This window comes from Arvicanthis niloticus, chromosome X (assembly GCF_011762505.2).
Source record: "Arvicanthis niloticus isolate mArvNil1 chromosome X, mArvNil1.pat.X, whole genome shotgun sequence".
Taxonomy (NCBI): domain Eukaryota; kingdom Metazoa; phylum Chordata; class Mammalia; order Rodentia; family Muridae; genus Arvicanthis; species Arvicanthis niloticus.
The window spans coordinates 10868112-10886329 of record NC_047679.1 but is presented as its reverse complement, the minus strand read 5'-3'; the positions used below and the strand labels follow the sequence as shown (position 1 = coordinate 10886329).

At 43.6% G+C, this 18218-nt stretch overlaps 2 protein-coding genes and 1 pseudogene across 7 annotated transcripts in view; 2 read left to right on the top strand and 1 right to left on the bottom strand.

Annotated features, from left to right (window-relative positions):
* LOC143435525 (uncharacterized) overlaps positions 1-18218 on the bottom strand; it is a 230881-nt gene that overhangs the window by 113809 nt on the left and 98854 nt on the right. For all 6 annotated transcript variants that reach the window (XR_013105897.1, XM_076918509.1, XM_076918506.1 and 3 more), the window contains 2 exons: positions 11987-12049; positions 1696-1845 (listed from right to left, as the gene is read on the bottom strand). Coding sequence is in view for 5 of the 6 variants with exons in the window: in XM_076918509.1 (XP_076774624.1) it covers positions 1696-1845; positions 11987-12049 (213 nt within the window). In the remaining variant the exon portion in view is untranslated. The remainder of the gene's footprint in view (positions 1-1695; positions 1846-11986; positions 12050-18218) is intronic.
* On the top strand, positions 3607-8338 carry LOC117694194 (protein SSX4-like). The gene is made up of 8 exons (XM_076918540.1): positions 3607-3613; positions 3977-4004; positions 4266-4401; positions 4779-4893; positions 5192-5281; positions 6212-6261; positions 6617-6692; positions 8229-8338. Exons 1-8 carry the CDS (start codon positions 3607-3609, stop codon positions 8336-8338), a joined length of 612 nt encoding a protein of 203 aa, XP_076774655.1.
* On the top strand, positions 17632-18032 carry LOC117694196 (small ribosomal subunit protein uS8 pseudogene; annotated as a pseudogene).

The following is an 18218-nucleotide window of genomic DNA, read 5'->3' as shown; positions in this document are numbered from 1 at the left end:
CTCACAACCATCTGTAATGGTATCTGATGCCCTCTTCTGCTGTGTTTGAAGACAGCTGCAGTGTACTCATGTCAAACAAATAAATTAATCTTTAAAAAAAAGGAGCACTGACTGCTCTTCCAGAGGTCCTGAGTTCAATTCCCAGCAACCACATGGTGGCTCACAACCGTCTGTAATGGGATCTGGTGCCCTCTTCTGGTGTGTCCGAAGACAGCTGCAGTGTACTCACATACATGAAATAAATAAATCTCTTCAAAAATGCTTTTACTGTTTCCCAAATGTTTTGTTGTGCTCTGCTTGTTTTATTTAGTTCCAGAAATATTAAATTTCTTATTTGACCCATTCATTATTCAATAATGAATTGTTAATCTCCATGAGTGTATATACTTAGTAGAGATTTGTTTACTGTTGATTTTAAGGGTATGGCACACTGGCTGGGCAGGATACATGGAATTACTTCAGTTTTTCTGTATTTATTAAGGCTTGTGTTGCAGCATGGGCTCCACTGTGGAGAAGCCCCATTGTGCTGCTGAGTAGAATGCATATTTGTGTATTCTCGGCGTTTGGGTTTACTACTCTGTAGATATCTCTTAGGTCCATTTGATACAAGAGGTCATTTAATTCTGAAGTTTCTGTTTATTAATTTATTTTTGATCCAGATGTCCCATCTACAGAAGAAACTGGAGTGCTGAAATTGCCTCCTATTATTACGTCTGTGTCAATCTGGGGTTTTAATTCCTTTAATATGCTTTTATAAAATTGGGTGCACCAGAGTTTGGTGCATATTTGCTTAACATTATAGTATTTTATTAATTGATTGATCTGTTGATTAAAATGAAGTAGCTTTGTCTGCAGTTATTGTTATAAGGACTCTAGGGTAAAGGAGTGGGGACAGTGGATAGCCCTGACTTGTGTTTTTAGAGGGATTGCTTCACATTCTTCTCCATTTAGGATAATGCTGGTTGTGGGCTGTGGGGGAAGCCATTCCTTTGTAAAATGACTAAAAATTAATTTTTATAAATGATTAAGAAGAAAAGATAAGGAGAATATGCAGTGAAAGTCTTAATGCTGGCCCCAAAGTCCATGGACCATTTCTTTGCCAGAAGAAAAGTCTCAGTCACTCTGTGCAGGGCATTATTGACAGAGCAGTCCACAGAATGCAAAGTCTAGAGAGTATTAAGGGGCCCATGGAGGCACAAACTATTTGAGTAGAGAAGCCTTCCTAACAGAAGCACCTGTTACCCCTTTAAAGAGCACCTGTAAACTCTAATCACAGGTAGACGGTTTGGCTATTATTCCTAAGAGTATTAATAGAAAACACGCTCTTGGATCTATGTCTGTAGAACATATAGGAATAATTTCAGCTCTAATACTTTCCTTTAATAAATAATTTAAACTTTATGAGTTTATTGTAAAGATATCCCAAGTTAGAATGACTAAGGAAGACAAGAGGAGAAAGGTTTGAAGTGGGTAGCCATTTTTTAAGATAAACAACTGCACAGTAGAGGGTAAGGGAAGGCCTAGGCATTTAGAGGAATGCACATTTCAACAGCTAAACAGATCTAGGAGTAGCCAATGCTAGGGAGATGGATGATACTATTTTTGAGGGGGTGGGGGAACATTTGGTACATCCCCTTTGTGATGTACTTCCTTCCTGGAACCCTGGGAGCCAACATTCCACTCTTACTCACTTACCCCGCCCACTTCACTGGGCATTGGCTGCTCTGGTTGTTGAGTCTCTAGCAACAGCTGAGTCAAGGTACTTATTTGGGTCTCTTCTTGGAGAAACAGTCCTTTGTCTCTTCCTGTCTGAGGTAGGTTCTTTCTTGGGGATGTCCCAATAAACTAAATGTGAACAGAGAGGAAAGTTAGCCTGTAAAGACCAACTTGTGCGTTTCTTGTGTCTCCAGCATTCCTCAACCCATAGGTCTGTTCTTTGAGCTAAACTGTCACTGGACAATTACTTAAGGAGCCTAGAAACTATAACCATTTGATGTCTGCCAGACCAGTGTGTCACTATTTCTGAGGGAAGTGGTGTAAGCCTTAGCTTCACGAACTTTGAATCTACCTATATGCCTTGAGAGTTCCTCCATCCTTAGTGACACCAAATAGTCTCTGTCAGGGGGGCTACTTTCCAACCTCCTCTTGGATGGAGATACAATCTTCAGGGTCCCAGAGATACCTCAAAGTCCACTCACTAAACATTTTCTGAGGACTTCAGTTTGAGGACTAATGATAAGTGTATCTTGAGACGTGCCAAATTCTTTGACTTTGTGTGATAGTCGGTCCTGAAGATGTGGAGAGGCTAGGTCTTTTTCTCAGCAGGAATTTCTAAATTAGCACAGTAATAGCCCAGCAATTCATACTCTCTCTACTTAACACGTGAACTTCAGCACAGCATAGCCACATATCCATTTCCTAGATCCCTGGAACCCATCCTTTGGGGAGACTAGTAAACCTGTGGCAACCCTCTTACCAATTTCCACTGAACACACCACAACAGCACTCTCACCAATGTCCACTGGACACACCACAACATATCTACACATGATGATGTATCACTGTACCACAAAACGGTGCTCTAACTTCCTTAAGAGGCAGGTACAGGGAAAGTATTTGGGCCTAGGGCTTCTGTGTTACCTTAGCAACCCAGTCATATCCTGTTTCAAAGGGAAAAATTTACAGTAGGTAATGATGTAGACATATGTATTTATGTTTCAGCAGGTGCCCAGAAATGTCTTTGTATTAAAACGTTTGTCTATTATTTTTAAATCTTTTTATTTTCTTACTTATTTACTTTAACCCCCAACTGCAGTCCCCTCTCCCCATTCTGCCCCACGTTCTGCCCCCACCTTCCTTTTCCACACATCCACTCCTCCTCTGTTCCTCTTCAGAAAAGGGGAGGCCTCCCATGGATACAACCAGCCTTGGCATATCAAGTTGCAGTAGGACTAGGAGCATCCTCTCTTGAGGCTAGAGGTAACCTAGGAGGAAAGGGTCCCAAAGGCAGGTAACAGAATCAGAGACAGCCCCTGCTCCAGCTGTTAGGAGTCTTACATGAAGTCCAAGCTCAGCTGTTACACGTCTAGAGGGCCTAACTCAGTCCTATACATGCTCCCTGGTTGGTGGTTCAGTCTCCATGAACCCCCATGGGCCAAAGTCATTTGATTCTTAAGTTTTCTTCTAGTGTCCTTGATCCCTCTGGCTCCTACAGTCCTCCACTCCTCTTCTGCAGGACTCCCTAAGCTCTGCCCAATGCTTGGCTGTGGGTCTCTGCATCTGTTTCCATCAGCTGCAGGGTGAAGCCTCTCAGTGTCTATTACTTTTTAGTTAAATGAAAGGTTAAAGCATTTGCTTACTAATGAAGGGAAGACTCTGGCAATGTTAAGGAACCTACCCAGAGCTGGAAGAGACTATAGGAAAAGAGCATGGGAGGTGACATATAAGAGAAGTATGATGCTTCAAGATACACCTGTGTGTGCTCATCAAATATGGTTCATTCATATTTCTCTGTCCTTACGAATTCATTTCCATGTGAGTGAAGCTTTATGACCTCTCCTACTATGTTTCTGGTAAAACTAGGGGGTTAATGCAAGAGCCTCTCACATGGAAGGTAAGAACCCTAGTACTAAGCTACAACTTAAGCCCCGATAGAATCTTTGAGACAGGATTTAGTTGTATATTGCTCAGACTGGCCTAGATCTCACTTCATAGTTGACTCAGACAGGCATTGAACATACGACGACCCTTCTACCTCAGTCTCCCAACTGCCCTGCGTTACAGGCACAAGAAGGGAACTCTGGCTTCTTTTCCTCCCTTACAGACTGTACAATCTGTAGCTACAAACTAAAGGGCACTGTAAAACACTAGCAGCTATGCTTCCTCTCTGCCTGCATTTGGTGCTTGGTGTACCTTCTTCTTCTGAACTCCTCACCACCCATCTTCCAGTGACAACTGTTTCATTCTTATCTTCTAGGGAATCAGTTTTCACTTTCCTCGCATGAGTGAGAACATGTGCTTGCCTAATTCAATAGCTTTCTCTTTTCTGATAATCTCAATGAACATTTCAGGGCAACTAATCAGGACAGAAGCTTGACCCACTCTCAAAGACTCAAGATACCTTCATATATGTTCCTAGACCCCAACTGGTTCCTAACCACTAACTCTCCCATAGACTTAATAAAGATAATTTTGGGGTGAAAAGGAGCAGAAGAAGATTTCAGGCACTGACTGTTACTATCTATTTGCAACTCCTTCCTACACAGGACGTTTTGTCTTGAGCCTGAAGAAGACAAGATGATGTCTTTTCAAAATCACAAGGGTCCCACTGACAGGAAAACAGTGAGTTCCTGTGCCAAGATCCCTGTGGATGTGTTTTATGAACCAAAGAATATACGCAAGGTGAGGAGGTCTCCAGGTCGTGGGTGGACAGAAGCAGCTGAGTGACCAAGGACCATTGTAGAATGACTTATCAGAAGGTGGAAATCAGAGGCACTTGAGACAAGGACTACAGTCTCCACTGGGCCTCCTAAGTCTCAGGATTTCTCTCCATGCACAAATGCTATGAGGAGCACAAATGAGCAGCCCTGGTCATTTCTAGTGGCTGGGGAAAAGGCTGTTACTCACATCTCTCGCTCGAGCCTCACGTTTCCCAGGCTTGATTATCTTGATTCTCTGGGTGGACCACTAAGGTCCTCCAAGACAGAGGGCATTCTGGGAGGAATGGCATACACATCTAGCAGAGCAGTTGCCAGAGTTTACGTTTTCTTCTTTTCTAGGCCATCCAGGATATTTCTGCATACTTTTCAGATGAAGAGTGGGGAAAGCTGACCAAATGGCAGAAAAGTGCCTACGTGTATATGAAAAGAAACTATGACCGAATGATGGGCCTAGGTAACAGGAAATCTGGGCTCAGAGCAGCCTGGGGGTCTCCAGTTTGTTCGTTATGCCATATCTTCTTGTTGACACACAGCAGGGCCCTCTCCCATGATCCCTTTCTTTATGGCAAATGTCAAGGGGCTGCCAAACTTGCTGCTTTTTCCTACCCTGTGCACGGCTGACAGCATAGACCATAGGCAATAGGGCTCAGGCCTCTTGTGGGCCTTAAGATCTGTGCTGTACCCCAGACCCTAGCAGGCATTTCCCCTCTTTGTGCTGCCTATTAAACAACAAGCACTTTGCTTCCTTTTAGGGGTCACAGTGAACCAACCAGTTTTCATGCGCTGCAAGGAGCAGGCCAAGCGACCCCTGGTCGAATGTGTTGAAATTCCTGATAGTGAAGGTGAGTGGTTAGGGAGGGCTGTGAAAGACCCTTCTCAGTCAAGATGCCTGGGAAGGTCACAGGCAGCTCTGCTCTTCTTCAAATCAGGGCTGTGCGGAGAACATTCTGAGGGTTATGTAGAAGATCCTGTCATATAAAATCCTAAAACCTTATTGTCTACATTATTCTGGATAGTAAGTAAATGGCCAGTGTGTAACACCTTCAAAGACAGAATGTCCTGTGTTCCACTGGCTTGAGAGTCCTCAGGCAAGTCAGTCAGGTTGGACAAGCTCCTCCAAGCATTTTACTTGATCTAAGCTCTGGGTCTGAAATTTATGCACAGTATTTGGGAATAAAGAAGAATTATCATGCTAGGTAGCCCCCAAAAGCACTGAGCCCAATAACCTATCCTTCCTCACACAGGGAACACTGAACTGTTCGAACCATTTCATGTGTTAAGTCAATTTTTTTCATTATTCTATATCGGAAAACTTAGACAGTTCAACATTTTCCTGAAATCAATTTACTACTATGAGGCATAAAAAATGTACTGGGACAGGGTGAGAGACAGTGATGAGGCTTAGCTGACACCTCCTAAACAATCAGAAGGAGACTTCCAGCCGAGCAGTGGTGGTGCATGCCTCTAATCCCAGCACTTGGGTGGCAGAGGCAGGTGGATTTCTGAGTTCGAGGCCAGCCTGGTCTACAGAGTGAGTCCAGGACAGCCAGGACTACACAGAGAAGCCCTGTCTCTAACCCCCCTCCTCACAAAAGAAGGAGACTTCTAGAAGGACACCTGTCATTAGTCAGGTGAAAGAGAGCCATGCTCCACCAGCCCCTCCTCCATGAGTGGGCTCACTCTCCACTCTGGCCTTCCCTAAATCAGCAGGATTCTGAGCCTTTGCAATATTTACTAACAAACAAAACTTTCTTATTTGTCACTGTCTGTAGATGAATCCTCTGACAGAGCTTGTGGTGTGACACAGAGAAAACGGATAAAGGCGAGTATCACCTCTTTCTGTCGGAGTGCACCCCGTTTGTCCCTCAGTTCATGTCCACATTGTTGAGGATAGTTTTCTGTTTGGTGGAGGATAAGTACATAAATGTATATTTTATACTTAAAGTGCAAATTTTAATGTGAAACTTCACATGCTGTTTCAAATGCCAATTCTAACTATATGGAAAGTCATTGAATCTTTGGGTCTGATTAATTTCGGTGTGTGATGTTTTTATTTATTAGCCAGGTCCTGTCCTCAATATTATCGAGCAAATTAGAACACCCTAAATCAAGTAGCAGAAATGCCCCCTGTCGATTACTATTTGCCAAAATGCCTTATCTCTGATTCTCTTTTAAAGCTGGTGTCAGTGACAATTTGTATTCATGACATCAGAGAAGAACTTACCTCTGGAAAGCATGGTTTCTACTTAACAGGTTGGCTGCAATCTGATTCTTACTCCTTAACATAATGTATTGTTTTTCAATGTGGTATTTATTTAATTCTTTGAGGCTTTTATATAATGTATTTTAATCATATTCATACATACCCCACCCTTTCATCTAATGAATGTAAAACATCTTTCCTAGTTGTTTTTCTCCCAACATCCATACTTTTTTATTAAAAAAAAACAAACCCAAGCCCAATTTCTGCTCTCTACATACTGTGGGATGTAGAACCATCCACTAGAGTACGGTTGACCTACCAAGGGCCATACTCTTAAAGAAAACTGACTCTCCCCCCATAAAAGCCACCCATTGTTAAGAGCTACTCACAGAGGCTGACAGCATAGACGCTCCTACTCACTCCATGCTAGAGTGCTGGCAGGCTTGATCTTGTGCAGGTCTCATGGGAGCAAAGACGCCTACTGTGTGTTCATGAGTTTAACAACCGTGTCATGTCCCTCAAACATTACATTGCTCTGGTCCTAATGTCTTCTGCCTCTCAAAAATCTCTCCATCCATGCCACCTTCTGCGATGGAACTTGAGCTTGGGAGGAAGGTGTATGACTTTGTTTGATGTTTATCTGGACAATCCATAGACACTTACTTTGTGCAGTCTAACCAGATGGGAGTTTCTGCATCAGCCACCACTCACTGTACAAAACAACTTCTCTGATGCTGTCTGAGAGCTCACTTACCTATGGGTAGAGACATATGAATTTAGAAGGCAGTTTATACTACATTCATTTAGCAAAATCATAGTTTCCCTGTGGGGACTGTGCCACCACAAGTTCTTAGTGGAACTTGCAGTACCAGACCTGTGTGTCCTCAATTAGAGCATTTTAATAATTAGAGCACTAGTAATGAGCATTGCCACAACTGTGCTAAATTATTGGCCAAAGAGCAGTTCCACTGGCTCACTCATATGTACTGAAACTACTGAAGTGCAGTCATGTCTTCTTTCGTTTCTGAAGCCCAGGTGATGCTTCTCTTAGTATTCTCTCAGAGTCTGCACATTCTTTCATCCTGACACTCACTCTCCACGTAGGGATCGCCAGCTGGCTTCTGCTCTCTGAAGGGCCCATGCACTTGTCTCACTAGAAACGACAGGGCTTTCATGGTGTACCCCTTCTACTATGATCAACTTTAGGACATATCTATACCTGAGAACTGTCTGCCTCACAGCCCCCAGCCAGAGGAACCCTTAGAGGCACCTGACTTTTTATGGACTGGGGGTTTCCAGAGTTAACTCTGAAATCCATACAATATAAGTGAATGGTCACTGGGTCCTCCTCCTAATGGAGGATGAAATAGGAAATCTATATCAGGGGATGGCGACCAGACAGTACACTGGGTGGATAACCCAAACTGGCCTTTGGTCTGTACTGCTGTATGGCTGACATCTCAATCTCTGTGAGCCAGCAGATGTAAAGGCCCATGGGCTCTTTGGATGGACAAGCCCTGTTCTTTTCTGATGAGAAAAGAGCCTATGTGACCTAGCTCTCACGTACCAACTTCTCCACATTTCAGAATCGGGTACCGTTTACATAAATCCCTGGAAATACCGGCTTCGAGAGAGGAAGAAGAGAGTGAGATATGCAGAGATTAGTGATCCTGAAGAAGATGATGATGATTATTGAATCTGTAAGCGGTCCTCTGACACATCTCGTAATGCCCAGAACACACACATATCTCCCATATTATATTGGACCCTATCCAATCATCCACTTCTAGTCTTTTGGGGTGCAACACTGAACCAGAAGTAATATGTCATGCTTCCTTTACTCCATTGGTGGGTAGTTTGGAGACCTTCCCTAGCCAGGATGCTATGGGCTTCTAAATACCAGGTTAAGACTCAAATTATAGGCCATATCTTCCTCTGGCTAAAGAATTCAAAGACAAGGTGAGGCATCTCCTGTGCTGTAGCAGAGGGTTTGCTTGTGGAGCAGAGGCTCTGAGGCTGGGTGGAAGGAAAGCATGTAGGCTGTGAGGGACAGGAGGAAACAGAGCGGTGAGTAGGTGGTGGCAACTCACTAGCATTTCTCTTCCTTCTCTTTCTAGTCTCAACCACAGAGAGTCGAAATAAGCCCACGGTGGAAGAAGGATGGAGTGGGAATTCGGGTCCCAGCTAAATCTTTGAAAGACTAAATATCAGCACTATATATACACATACATATTTATTTATTTATTTATAAAAGTTTACTAGAGTTCTGAGTTAAGCATGTGTCAAGTGTTTGTTCTCTTAGCAATTTTGTAGGATGTGTCAAACACTCTGTTAGGAATCTTCTGACTTGGTGCCAAACATTTCCTATTATTATTATCACTGTGCTGAGCCCCACTAGGATTGCTCTTTGTGTCCCAGACACTTGTCAAACATAGATCTTGTCATATGGCAAGCATCTGGTCAGCACTAGGGGTAGCACCTGCTAAGCACTCTGTTAGTGTTGTCTTACTGTGTGACCACCACTCTGATAGAATACCAAGGTTTCAAGCAGGCTGGATGGCTCAGTGATAAAGGATCTGTTGCCACACCAGTCGACTTGAGTTCAATCCTGAAGACCTACATGGTGGACAGAGAGAACTGGCTCTCTGACAGTGTCCTCTGATATTCACAATTGAATGCATGTATGTGCACCCACGGGCACACACACACACACACACACACACACACACACACACACACACCACATCCATGCAAACATGCACAAAAGAACCCAAAGAATTGGAAATATAATAAGTCTATCAATATTCCATTCAGCAAGGTATATACCTAATGCATATTGCTGTTTGTGTGCCCTGTATTTACCCGAGGCATTATGTGTCAGTCATCCCTGCACTGAGGTACACTCCCCTTGCCTAGGATCGCCAAGCAGGCATCTATTTGTTCATGTTAACATGTGTCTTGCACACACATACGCAAGTCATCACTAGGGCCACCTGTTACCTTCCATGCTACACTAGAAATGTGTCTAGATACAACCATCTCATTTCAGTTTTTAGTTTTGTAGGTCCCTGTCTGCACACAGGTGACAAATCCAAATTCTGTGATGTGGGAGAATCTGGCTTTGCTTGACAACACATTGGACCTTCATCTGCCAAAGACCCTGAGGCTCAGTATAGACAGATGCTCACTTCTATGAAAATCAAAGTTATTTTTTTACCCTCTAATTTTAGCTTTTTGGGAGTAAGTTGTAATGTCTGATTTTAGGGATGGAAGCCAGGTCCTCCTGCAGGAGAGGCAAGGGCTCTACCACTGAGCTGCACTGACTAGTAGTTACTGCTTCAGTGCTGACAAAATACTGAAAGAAGGAAAGGTCGAAAGATTACTCTGGGCTTCTGGTTTCAGTAGGTTCAGTTGATGGGTGCTTTTCCTACACATGCAGCATACAGGAGAGGCTGTTCCTCCCTTCATCTTGGATTAGGGTGGCCAACAAAGAATATAAGAAGGGTCCAAGGTAAGAAACAGACTCAAGTACACGGTTTTAGTGAGCTAATTCCTCAAAAATTCTTGCCTCCCACATAACTACCAACACCATGTGACATCTCCAACAGATTCACTTGGTGATTAGACGAGAGATCCCACAACATGCTTACTTTCAGAAATGTCCTCACACATGGGGAAAAGTGGAACTTACTTGTTTTTTTTATTTATTTACTTTCATTTTATGTATTCACCATTGCTGTCTTCAGACACACCAGAAGAGGGCATCAGACCCCATTGCAGGTGGTTGTGAGCCACCATGTGGTTGCTGGGACTTGAACTCAGGACCTCGGAAAGAGCAGTCAGTGCTCTTAAGCTGCTGAGCTATCTCTCCAGCCCCAAAAGTGGAACTTTTACTGTTATGTCCTAGAGTTTTCTGAGATACTCAGACTATCAAAATTACCATACACACTGAGTGTCACTTTCAGATGAGTTTTCACTAAATCACCCAGGCCGGCATCAAATTTGCAATTGCCCTCTGTCAACTTCCAAGTAGTCAGGATCATAGCCTCTCCTGGGCTATAATAAATATCTTCTTCTTTTTGTTTATTTTTGTTTACTGAAACATGTTCTAATCATGTATCCCAGGCGATACTGGAACTCACCCAATAGCCCAATTGTGCTATTTGTGCTCCAGCTTCTGGAGTACTGGGCTTACAAGAGTAGACTACCATACATGGTGTGATTGAATACATTTCTAAGTGATCTTATCATTGACCTAGGTCCCTAGAACAGAATTTAGGGAGCAACACTGGGACAAGTTTAGGAAGACAATAGAGTCATCACAGGGAAAGTGTTGTGAGCAGTACTTACCAAAACTCACAATAAAGAATACTTCTTGGGGGCTGGAGAGATAGTTCAGCAGTTAAAGCACCTACTGCTCTTCCAGAGGTCCTGAGTTCAATTCCCAGCAACCACAGGGTGGCTCACAACCATCTGTAATGGGATCTGATGTCCTCTTCTGGTGTGTCTGAAGGCAGCAACGGTGTGCTCACATACATTAAAATGAATAATAATTCTTTTTTTAAAAGAATACTTCTCCTTAGCCTGGGGTATGGCTCAATAGTGAAGATTGACTAACATTTACAACAGGCCTTGGGGACAAGGTGCCACTCTAGAAAGATAAGATGCACAGACAGGGATTTAGGATTTTATACGAACATGAATAGACGATGAAGCAGATACTTAACAGAGCCAAGTCCAAGGTCAGACCCAAATGACAGCAAAGGCAGAAGAGCTTATGGAATAGCAGAATTAAGGCTTATATCTGAAGGACATAGATAGTACAAATAAGACCTAGGGTTCTGGGCCACTACAGACAAGGGACACATAACCTGTGTTGGTATAAGAAAGGTTGTAGTCGGGTCTAGACTTAATTAATGTTCCATGGCTGATGCTATGAGGTGAGCATATGCCCATTTCATATCCCATTTGTATGTAGGATCCAGAAGGCCCCATGTACCTCTCCTAGGGATGATGGAGGTAATGTGGCTTCCTATGGATATGGCTCTGATGAATGGAACTGTGGAGAGGGAAGAGACAAGAGACCTCTGCCTCAGCACTATGTGAGGATGCAGAGAGGGGTCAGAGGTGCTGATAAAGGGATGTGTTCAATGAAACAAACCAAATGCAGAAAGACAGATGGCCCAGGGCTAACTTCAAATGAATAACCATGTTTAAATTTGTGTTCTTGTTTAAGTTTGTGTTGGGGGGGGGACATGGAACTAGAAAGGGTATGATAAGATGGGTGTTCCAGCTCTGCTCTACCTGACTTGACACAAAAGATTTAAAAAGCCTGGTTAGTTACTATGTTATGGCCTGCTCCACTGTGCCTGGCTTCAAACTGCCACTCTGGTCTTCGGGTCAGGGTCTAGAGGGAGAGAGAGTGAGGATGAAGAGAAGAGACTCAAGGAATGGAGACAAGACAGACGTTCTGATCAAGTCAAGTCTCTGAACAAGTTTCTTTATTTGAAGGGAAATCTAGGGTATTTATACACTTTTGCCACGCCCCTTGTAGGCAGGTGGATATGACATAAGCCTTGGAGGCGTGGCTAGCATGTGGATAGCTGCTTTCTAGCTGCTTTCTGCTAAAGGTCAACTCCCAACAGATGGGGAGTGGAGTCTTTAGAGAGGTACAAAGAGTAACTCTGTATACAGGGGCCAGGAAAGTAGTAACAGTGACAATCAGGGAGAAAGAAGGAGACTAGGAAAATGAGGATAGGGAGTGGGACAAAGCGATTGGGCTTGGACTGATTAAAACCAAGAATATGGGAATATGTCATTATAAACCTATTATTTTGCATGCTGCCTTAACACATCAAGGAAATAGAGTCCTGAGGATGAAATGTGAAGAGAAAATAGTCTACCTTTGAAGCAGAATTAGTAGTCCTCTGTTGCAGGCTGAAAAGTTATATTTAAGGGAAACTGGGATCCATGAATGGAAGTTGGAACCTGGCTATTTTTGTCCCTCCCTAGAAGTGCCCTTACCGTGTCATCTGTGGCACTAACACTCACGGAATGGCCATCAGAACAATCACACATGTCAAGTACTGAAGATCACTCCCAAGGCAAATGACAATAATGGCAGACTAATGCTTCCCAGCTGCAGTAGCATGCTCAGAGGTCTGTGGGATGGACTTTGTGTTCTAGGGTTCTAAAAGTATGTCCTTAACCATTTTGTATTATACTCACACAGAATGGAAGACTACGACCCATAGCTCAACTCATTTATGGATATTTAAACGTTCTTCATGTGTGCCCATAGGAATTAAAATGTATATGATTTGTTCTGAATACATTAGGAATCCCTAGATATAACTATCTATGAAAATACCAAATACACAATGAATACAACTTATATGATCCAAGTGCCAACTGAGACATTTGAAAGTTCTGTATCCACGTTATTCAGAACTCAATCTGTGCTTGCACCTGAGTTCTGTTTCCTGGAGGATACTCAGTAGGTACACATCCACCTGGAAAAGACACTGACTATGTGTATGGATGCCAGCCTTAAAGGGTACTGTGCTTGCTGGACTGGCTATCATGGGCTGCTCTTGGAAGGTCCAAATTCACTTAGCCTCTTTATCACATCATTTGGACCAGAGTGTCAGGTCCCAGTGCTGAGCTGTATCCTCAGCTTATGGCTCCCAGTACTGAAGAGACTGTCGGTACAAGGAGATGCAAAGAACAGTTACTGCATGCTGAGTTGTTTTAAGTGTAGAGCCTGGCAAATTGGGCTCTTTGTTCCTCTCATCTTCAAAGGCTCCGCCCAGATGCTCTTCACCCCTCATTCTTAGAGTATCTGGACCAGACCTGTCCCACAGAGACTCCTCTTAGAGAATCTGGTCCCAACTCACCAATTTTACCCAGTAGGTACAAATGATGAGCAAAATAGCTTCAGGAAGAACCCTGTAGTCTGACAATGACAAGTTTAGTGTCTCTTGGAATGAGAGAGACTGAACATAATGAATACAGAGGACATATTTCAAGAAACAAAGGAATCCATAGAGCTATTACAGTGTGTGTTAAAAGATGAAATTTATATGTTCCCTGCTCTGTTACATCATCCATAGCTTGCATAAATCTATATATTAGCAGGGTACCTATGTGGATGTACCTACTTCCAAGGCAGAAGTTTTGAAGCTCTGGGTTATAGCTGGTGTGGCCTGGATAATTCTTATAGTGAGAAGCTACTTGTGCATTTTAGCATCGTCCCTGAGGTTTAGCAAGTTTAGCAGTGTCCATTAGTTATTAGCAAATATACAGCATCCCAATTGTGGCAAGAAGGGTCAAATGTCAAGAGGAGATGGTAGTAGCAGTAAACATTATGACTGGGATCAAAACTCTTAATTCATTGATAATGCCAACACACAATCAGAAAAAGGTCCCATGGACTGATTTTGGTGTTTACTTTTGTGTATCTTAGTACAGTATAATGACAAATTTGGGTATAAGGCAAAATTTCTTCTAATTATTCATTTTTATGCCCATAAGTTAGTGCTACTATTGAATTTTGCCAAAGAAGTGTCTGATAGCAGTTACTGTAGAGATGGTTTTTTTTTTTTTTTTTTTTTTTTTTTTTTTTGTTTGGTTTTTTTTTTTTTTTTTGCTTTTTCAAGACAGAGTTTCTCTGTATAGTCCTGGCTGTCCTGGAACTCACTCTGTAGACCAGGCTCCCCTCGAACTCAGAAATCCACCTGCCTGTGCCTCCCAAGTGCTGGGCTTAAAGGCATGCACCACCACTGCCTGGCTACTGCAGAGATTCTTAACTGGCCAAAGTGTTGACAATATGTGACTTTAGAATTCACAGCCATAAATCAAGTATGCATATCCCCTCCATGGGCCAGGCAACTCCATGGAAGAAAGTAAAAAAAGAATGTAAGAGGCAGGGGAGAGGGTGGAGAGGTGTGGACTCAGGCCTCTAGAACATGACATAGCCTTTTCATGCCTGAAGTCTTAGCAGCTGTTATGACCTCCAGAAGATTGGACCTTCATAATCTGTCACGGAGAGGGGAGAATACTTATGAGCCTCTCTCCCATTCCTGAGCATAGGTAGAAAGCTAATAGTTGCTAGGGAGAGGGGCTTATGAAATCCCACTCCTCCCTAAGAAGGATCTCTAGGTAATTAATGCTTTCAGAGGGTGAGGGAGATTTACCTCTGTGGTGTAGCCACTTCTAAGGTACCCATGATTCTGGTTTTAATCCCTTAGCAACGCTTCTATAGGACACAAATGAAAACAATGTATTGACCAATTATATCCTGAAGATAGAAGAGACTCTACCTGGGTGTGATGGTGTGTATATTCTCGGCACAAGGAGTGGCACTATCAGAAGGTGTGGCCCTGTTGAAGTAGCTGTGGCCCTGTTGGAGTAGGTGTGTCATGTGGGTGTGGGCTTTAAGACCCCCATCCTAGTGGCCTGGAAAGCAGTATTCTGCTAGCAGCCCTCAGATGAAGTTGTAGACCTTTCACCTTCCTCCTGCACCATCCCTGCCTGCATGCTGCCATGCTCCATGCCTGGATGATAATGGACTGAACCTCTGAACCTGCAAGGCAGCCCCAATTAAATGTTGTCCTTTATAAGACTTGCCTTGGTCATGGTGTCTCCTCACAGCAGTAAAACTCTAAGAACGAAGTTCCTAGGACTGGGTATTGCTGTGATATGCCTGATCATGGCTTTGTCTGGAAGAATGTGGATTTTGGGAGTTTGGATTTGGAAAGCAGTAGAATGCTTTAAGTGGGGCTTAATGGGCTATCCTAGTGGCAATATGGAAGACTTTGTTACTGAGAGTGATTTGAAGTGTGCTGACATGACCCAAGACAGATCAGTGGAGAAGAATTTCAGAATGTGGCCTAGAGACTGTTTTTGTGGTATTTTGGTGAAGAATGTTGCTGCTTTTTGCCATTGTCTGAAGACTCTGCCCTGAAGTTAAGGTGAAGAGATTTAGATTAATTGCTTTGAAACAGGAAGTCTCAAAACAGCCTGGTGTAAATTCTGTTGTGTGCTTACTAAAGTTCTGTCTTAGGAAGAGCATTTTAAAGAAAAGGAGCAAGTTGAGAAAGGAAAGATACAAAATATACGGTTCAAGAGTTCAATTAAAGGGACAGGAAGTAGAATAGAGCTGAATCCCATGTTCTAGGAAGACTGTCCAGATTAAGGGAATGGGACTTTGAGGCAAGATCCTACCCAGCTAAATTTACATCCAGGCATGGTGGTACACACTTTTAATTCCAGGGGATAAAGACAAGCAGATCTCTGAGTTCAAGGCTAGGCTGGGACAGAGCAAGTTCTAGGTGAAGAACAGCTTAAGTCCAGGTGCAGTGGTGCATGCCTTTAGTCTCAGGAGACAGGCATGCAGATCTCTGAGTTCAAGGTCAATCTACAGAGCAAGATGCGGGACAGCCAAGTTTAGGCAGTGAACGAGTTGGGCCAGATGAATTTAAGTGTATAAAGCTCAAAAATAAAAGTGGCTTTTAGCTGTCTTAGTGTTCTGCTATTGTGAAGAGACACCGTGACCAAGGCAACTCTTATAAAGGCAAACACTGACTTGGGGCTGGCTTACAATTTCAGAAGTTTAATTCATTGTCATCATGGCAGGGAGCATGGTGGGACACAGGCAGATATAGCAGCTGGAGAAGGACCTGAGAATTCTACATCTTGATCCATAGGCAGAGAGGAGAGGGAGTGGCAGGGGGAGAGGGGGAGAGGGAGGGGCAGAGGGAGAGGGAGAGGGAATAGGGAGTAGGGAGAAGGAGGTAGAGAGAGGGGGAGAGGGAGAGGTAGGTAAGGAGAAAAAGAGAGGGGGTAGGGGTAGGGGGAGAGGGAGGAGGATAGGGAGAGATAATAGGGAATAGGGAGAAGGAGGGAGAGGGAGGGAGAGGGGGAGGGGGAGGGGGAGGGGGAGAGAGACGGACTGAGACTGCTGAACACTGAACCTGCCTTGAATTTTTGAAACCCTAAAGTCCACCCCCAGTGACATCTACTCTAACAAGGTCACACCACTTAATCCCTCTCTTGTAGTCGAGGAGCATCTCAGCCTATGAACGTACAGGGACCATTCCCATTCAAACCAGTGACAAAGCAAGGAATCCAGAATCAGCTAAGGAAGGGAACTTGGTTCCATGGAACAGTAGCATGATTCTAGCCAAATTGCAAGGCAAGCTTCCTGCTAAGGCCAATAGCTAGAGAACCCATGTAGTGCCATGACCCTTAAAGATGTTAAGTAATGACTAGACTAGACTAGACTAGACTAGACTAGACTAGACTAGAGCTATTGCAGCTTTTGCAGAAGAAGAAGCAATTCTTCACGATAACTTTTTGTAGCTTTTTTCTTTTGGTATTCTGTAGGTTCTTCTGTCTCCTTTTCTTACAAACATCAGCCCCCACCCCCACCCCAGTTTCCAGGCCAGCCCCTTCCAAAGTCTCTCAATCGCTCCTCCCTCAGTTCCCCAACAGTGTGCTGTAACAACAGTCCCTTCTCCCACTTTCCAATACTAGCAGCTCCAAACTATAACCAGTGTTCTGGCCTCTCTGCTCAGCTCAGCTTCTCCTGCTCACTTGTCACCAACTGTCCTCTCACTCTCTTAGCCCAATTCTCTTCCCACTGTCTCCTAACAATATGGCTTCTCCTGGCTCACCTGGCTCCTCTTTTCACTCTGCTCCATCACTTCTGCATCAGTTGTGTTCCCTTCTCTGGATCTACTCACTCGTCTTTCTTCCTGCACCAACTGTCTTCTCTGACCCTGCTTTCTGACCATACTCTTCTGCCACTTGGACCCTACTTCCCCTCTGTCAACCTCTGGTGGCCTTTTATATCCTCTCCTGTTCCCAGAATTCCAAGAGGCACTGAAGGTTATAGGGTCAATCAGTTTTCTTAAAGAGCCAGACACAGGTGCGTTTGCCCCTCCTACTCTCTTTCTGCCATCTTCCCTCACCGTCACCACGGTGAGAATGAATGTTCTGGCGGATGCTCTCAAGAGCATCAATAACGCCGAAAAAGCGGGGCAAATGCCAGGTCCTCATCAGGCCGTGTTCTAAAGTCATCCTTGGTACTTAACTGTGTTGTTGAAGCATGGCTACATTGGTGAAATCGAGATCATTGATGACCACAGAGCTGGGAAGATAGTCGTGAACCTCACGGGCAGGTTGAACAAGTGTGGAGTTATCAGCCCTAGATTTGATGTTCAACTCAAAGACCTAGAAAAATGGCAGAACAATCTGCTCCCATCACGCCAGTTTGGTTTCATTGTGTTGACAACCTCTGCTGGCATCATGGACCATGAAGAGGCAAGATGAAAACATACCAGAGGGAAAATCCTGGGATTCTTTTTTTAAATGTAAAGCATAAATAAAAAGTCTTCATGGACTGTGAAAAAAAAAAGAGCCAGACACACAAAATAAATCACATTACACTTTTTAAAAACTGCATGCATGTATATGATGTGAGTTTGCAAATGTGTGACCAAGACTTTTGTGGGTGTGATTGCATTTGTATGTGGGTCTAGGTAGAGTCCAGATGTTGAAGTCCAGTGTATTCC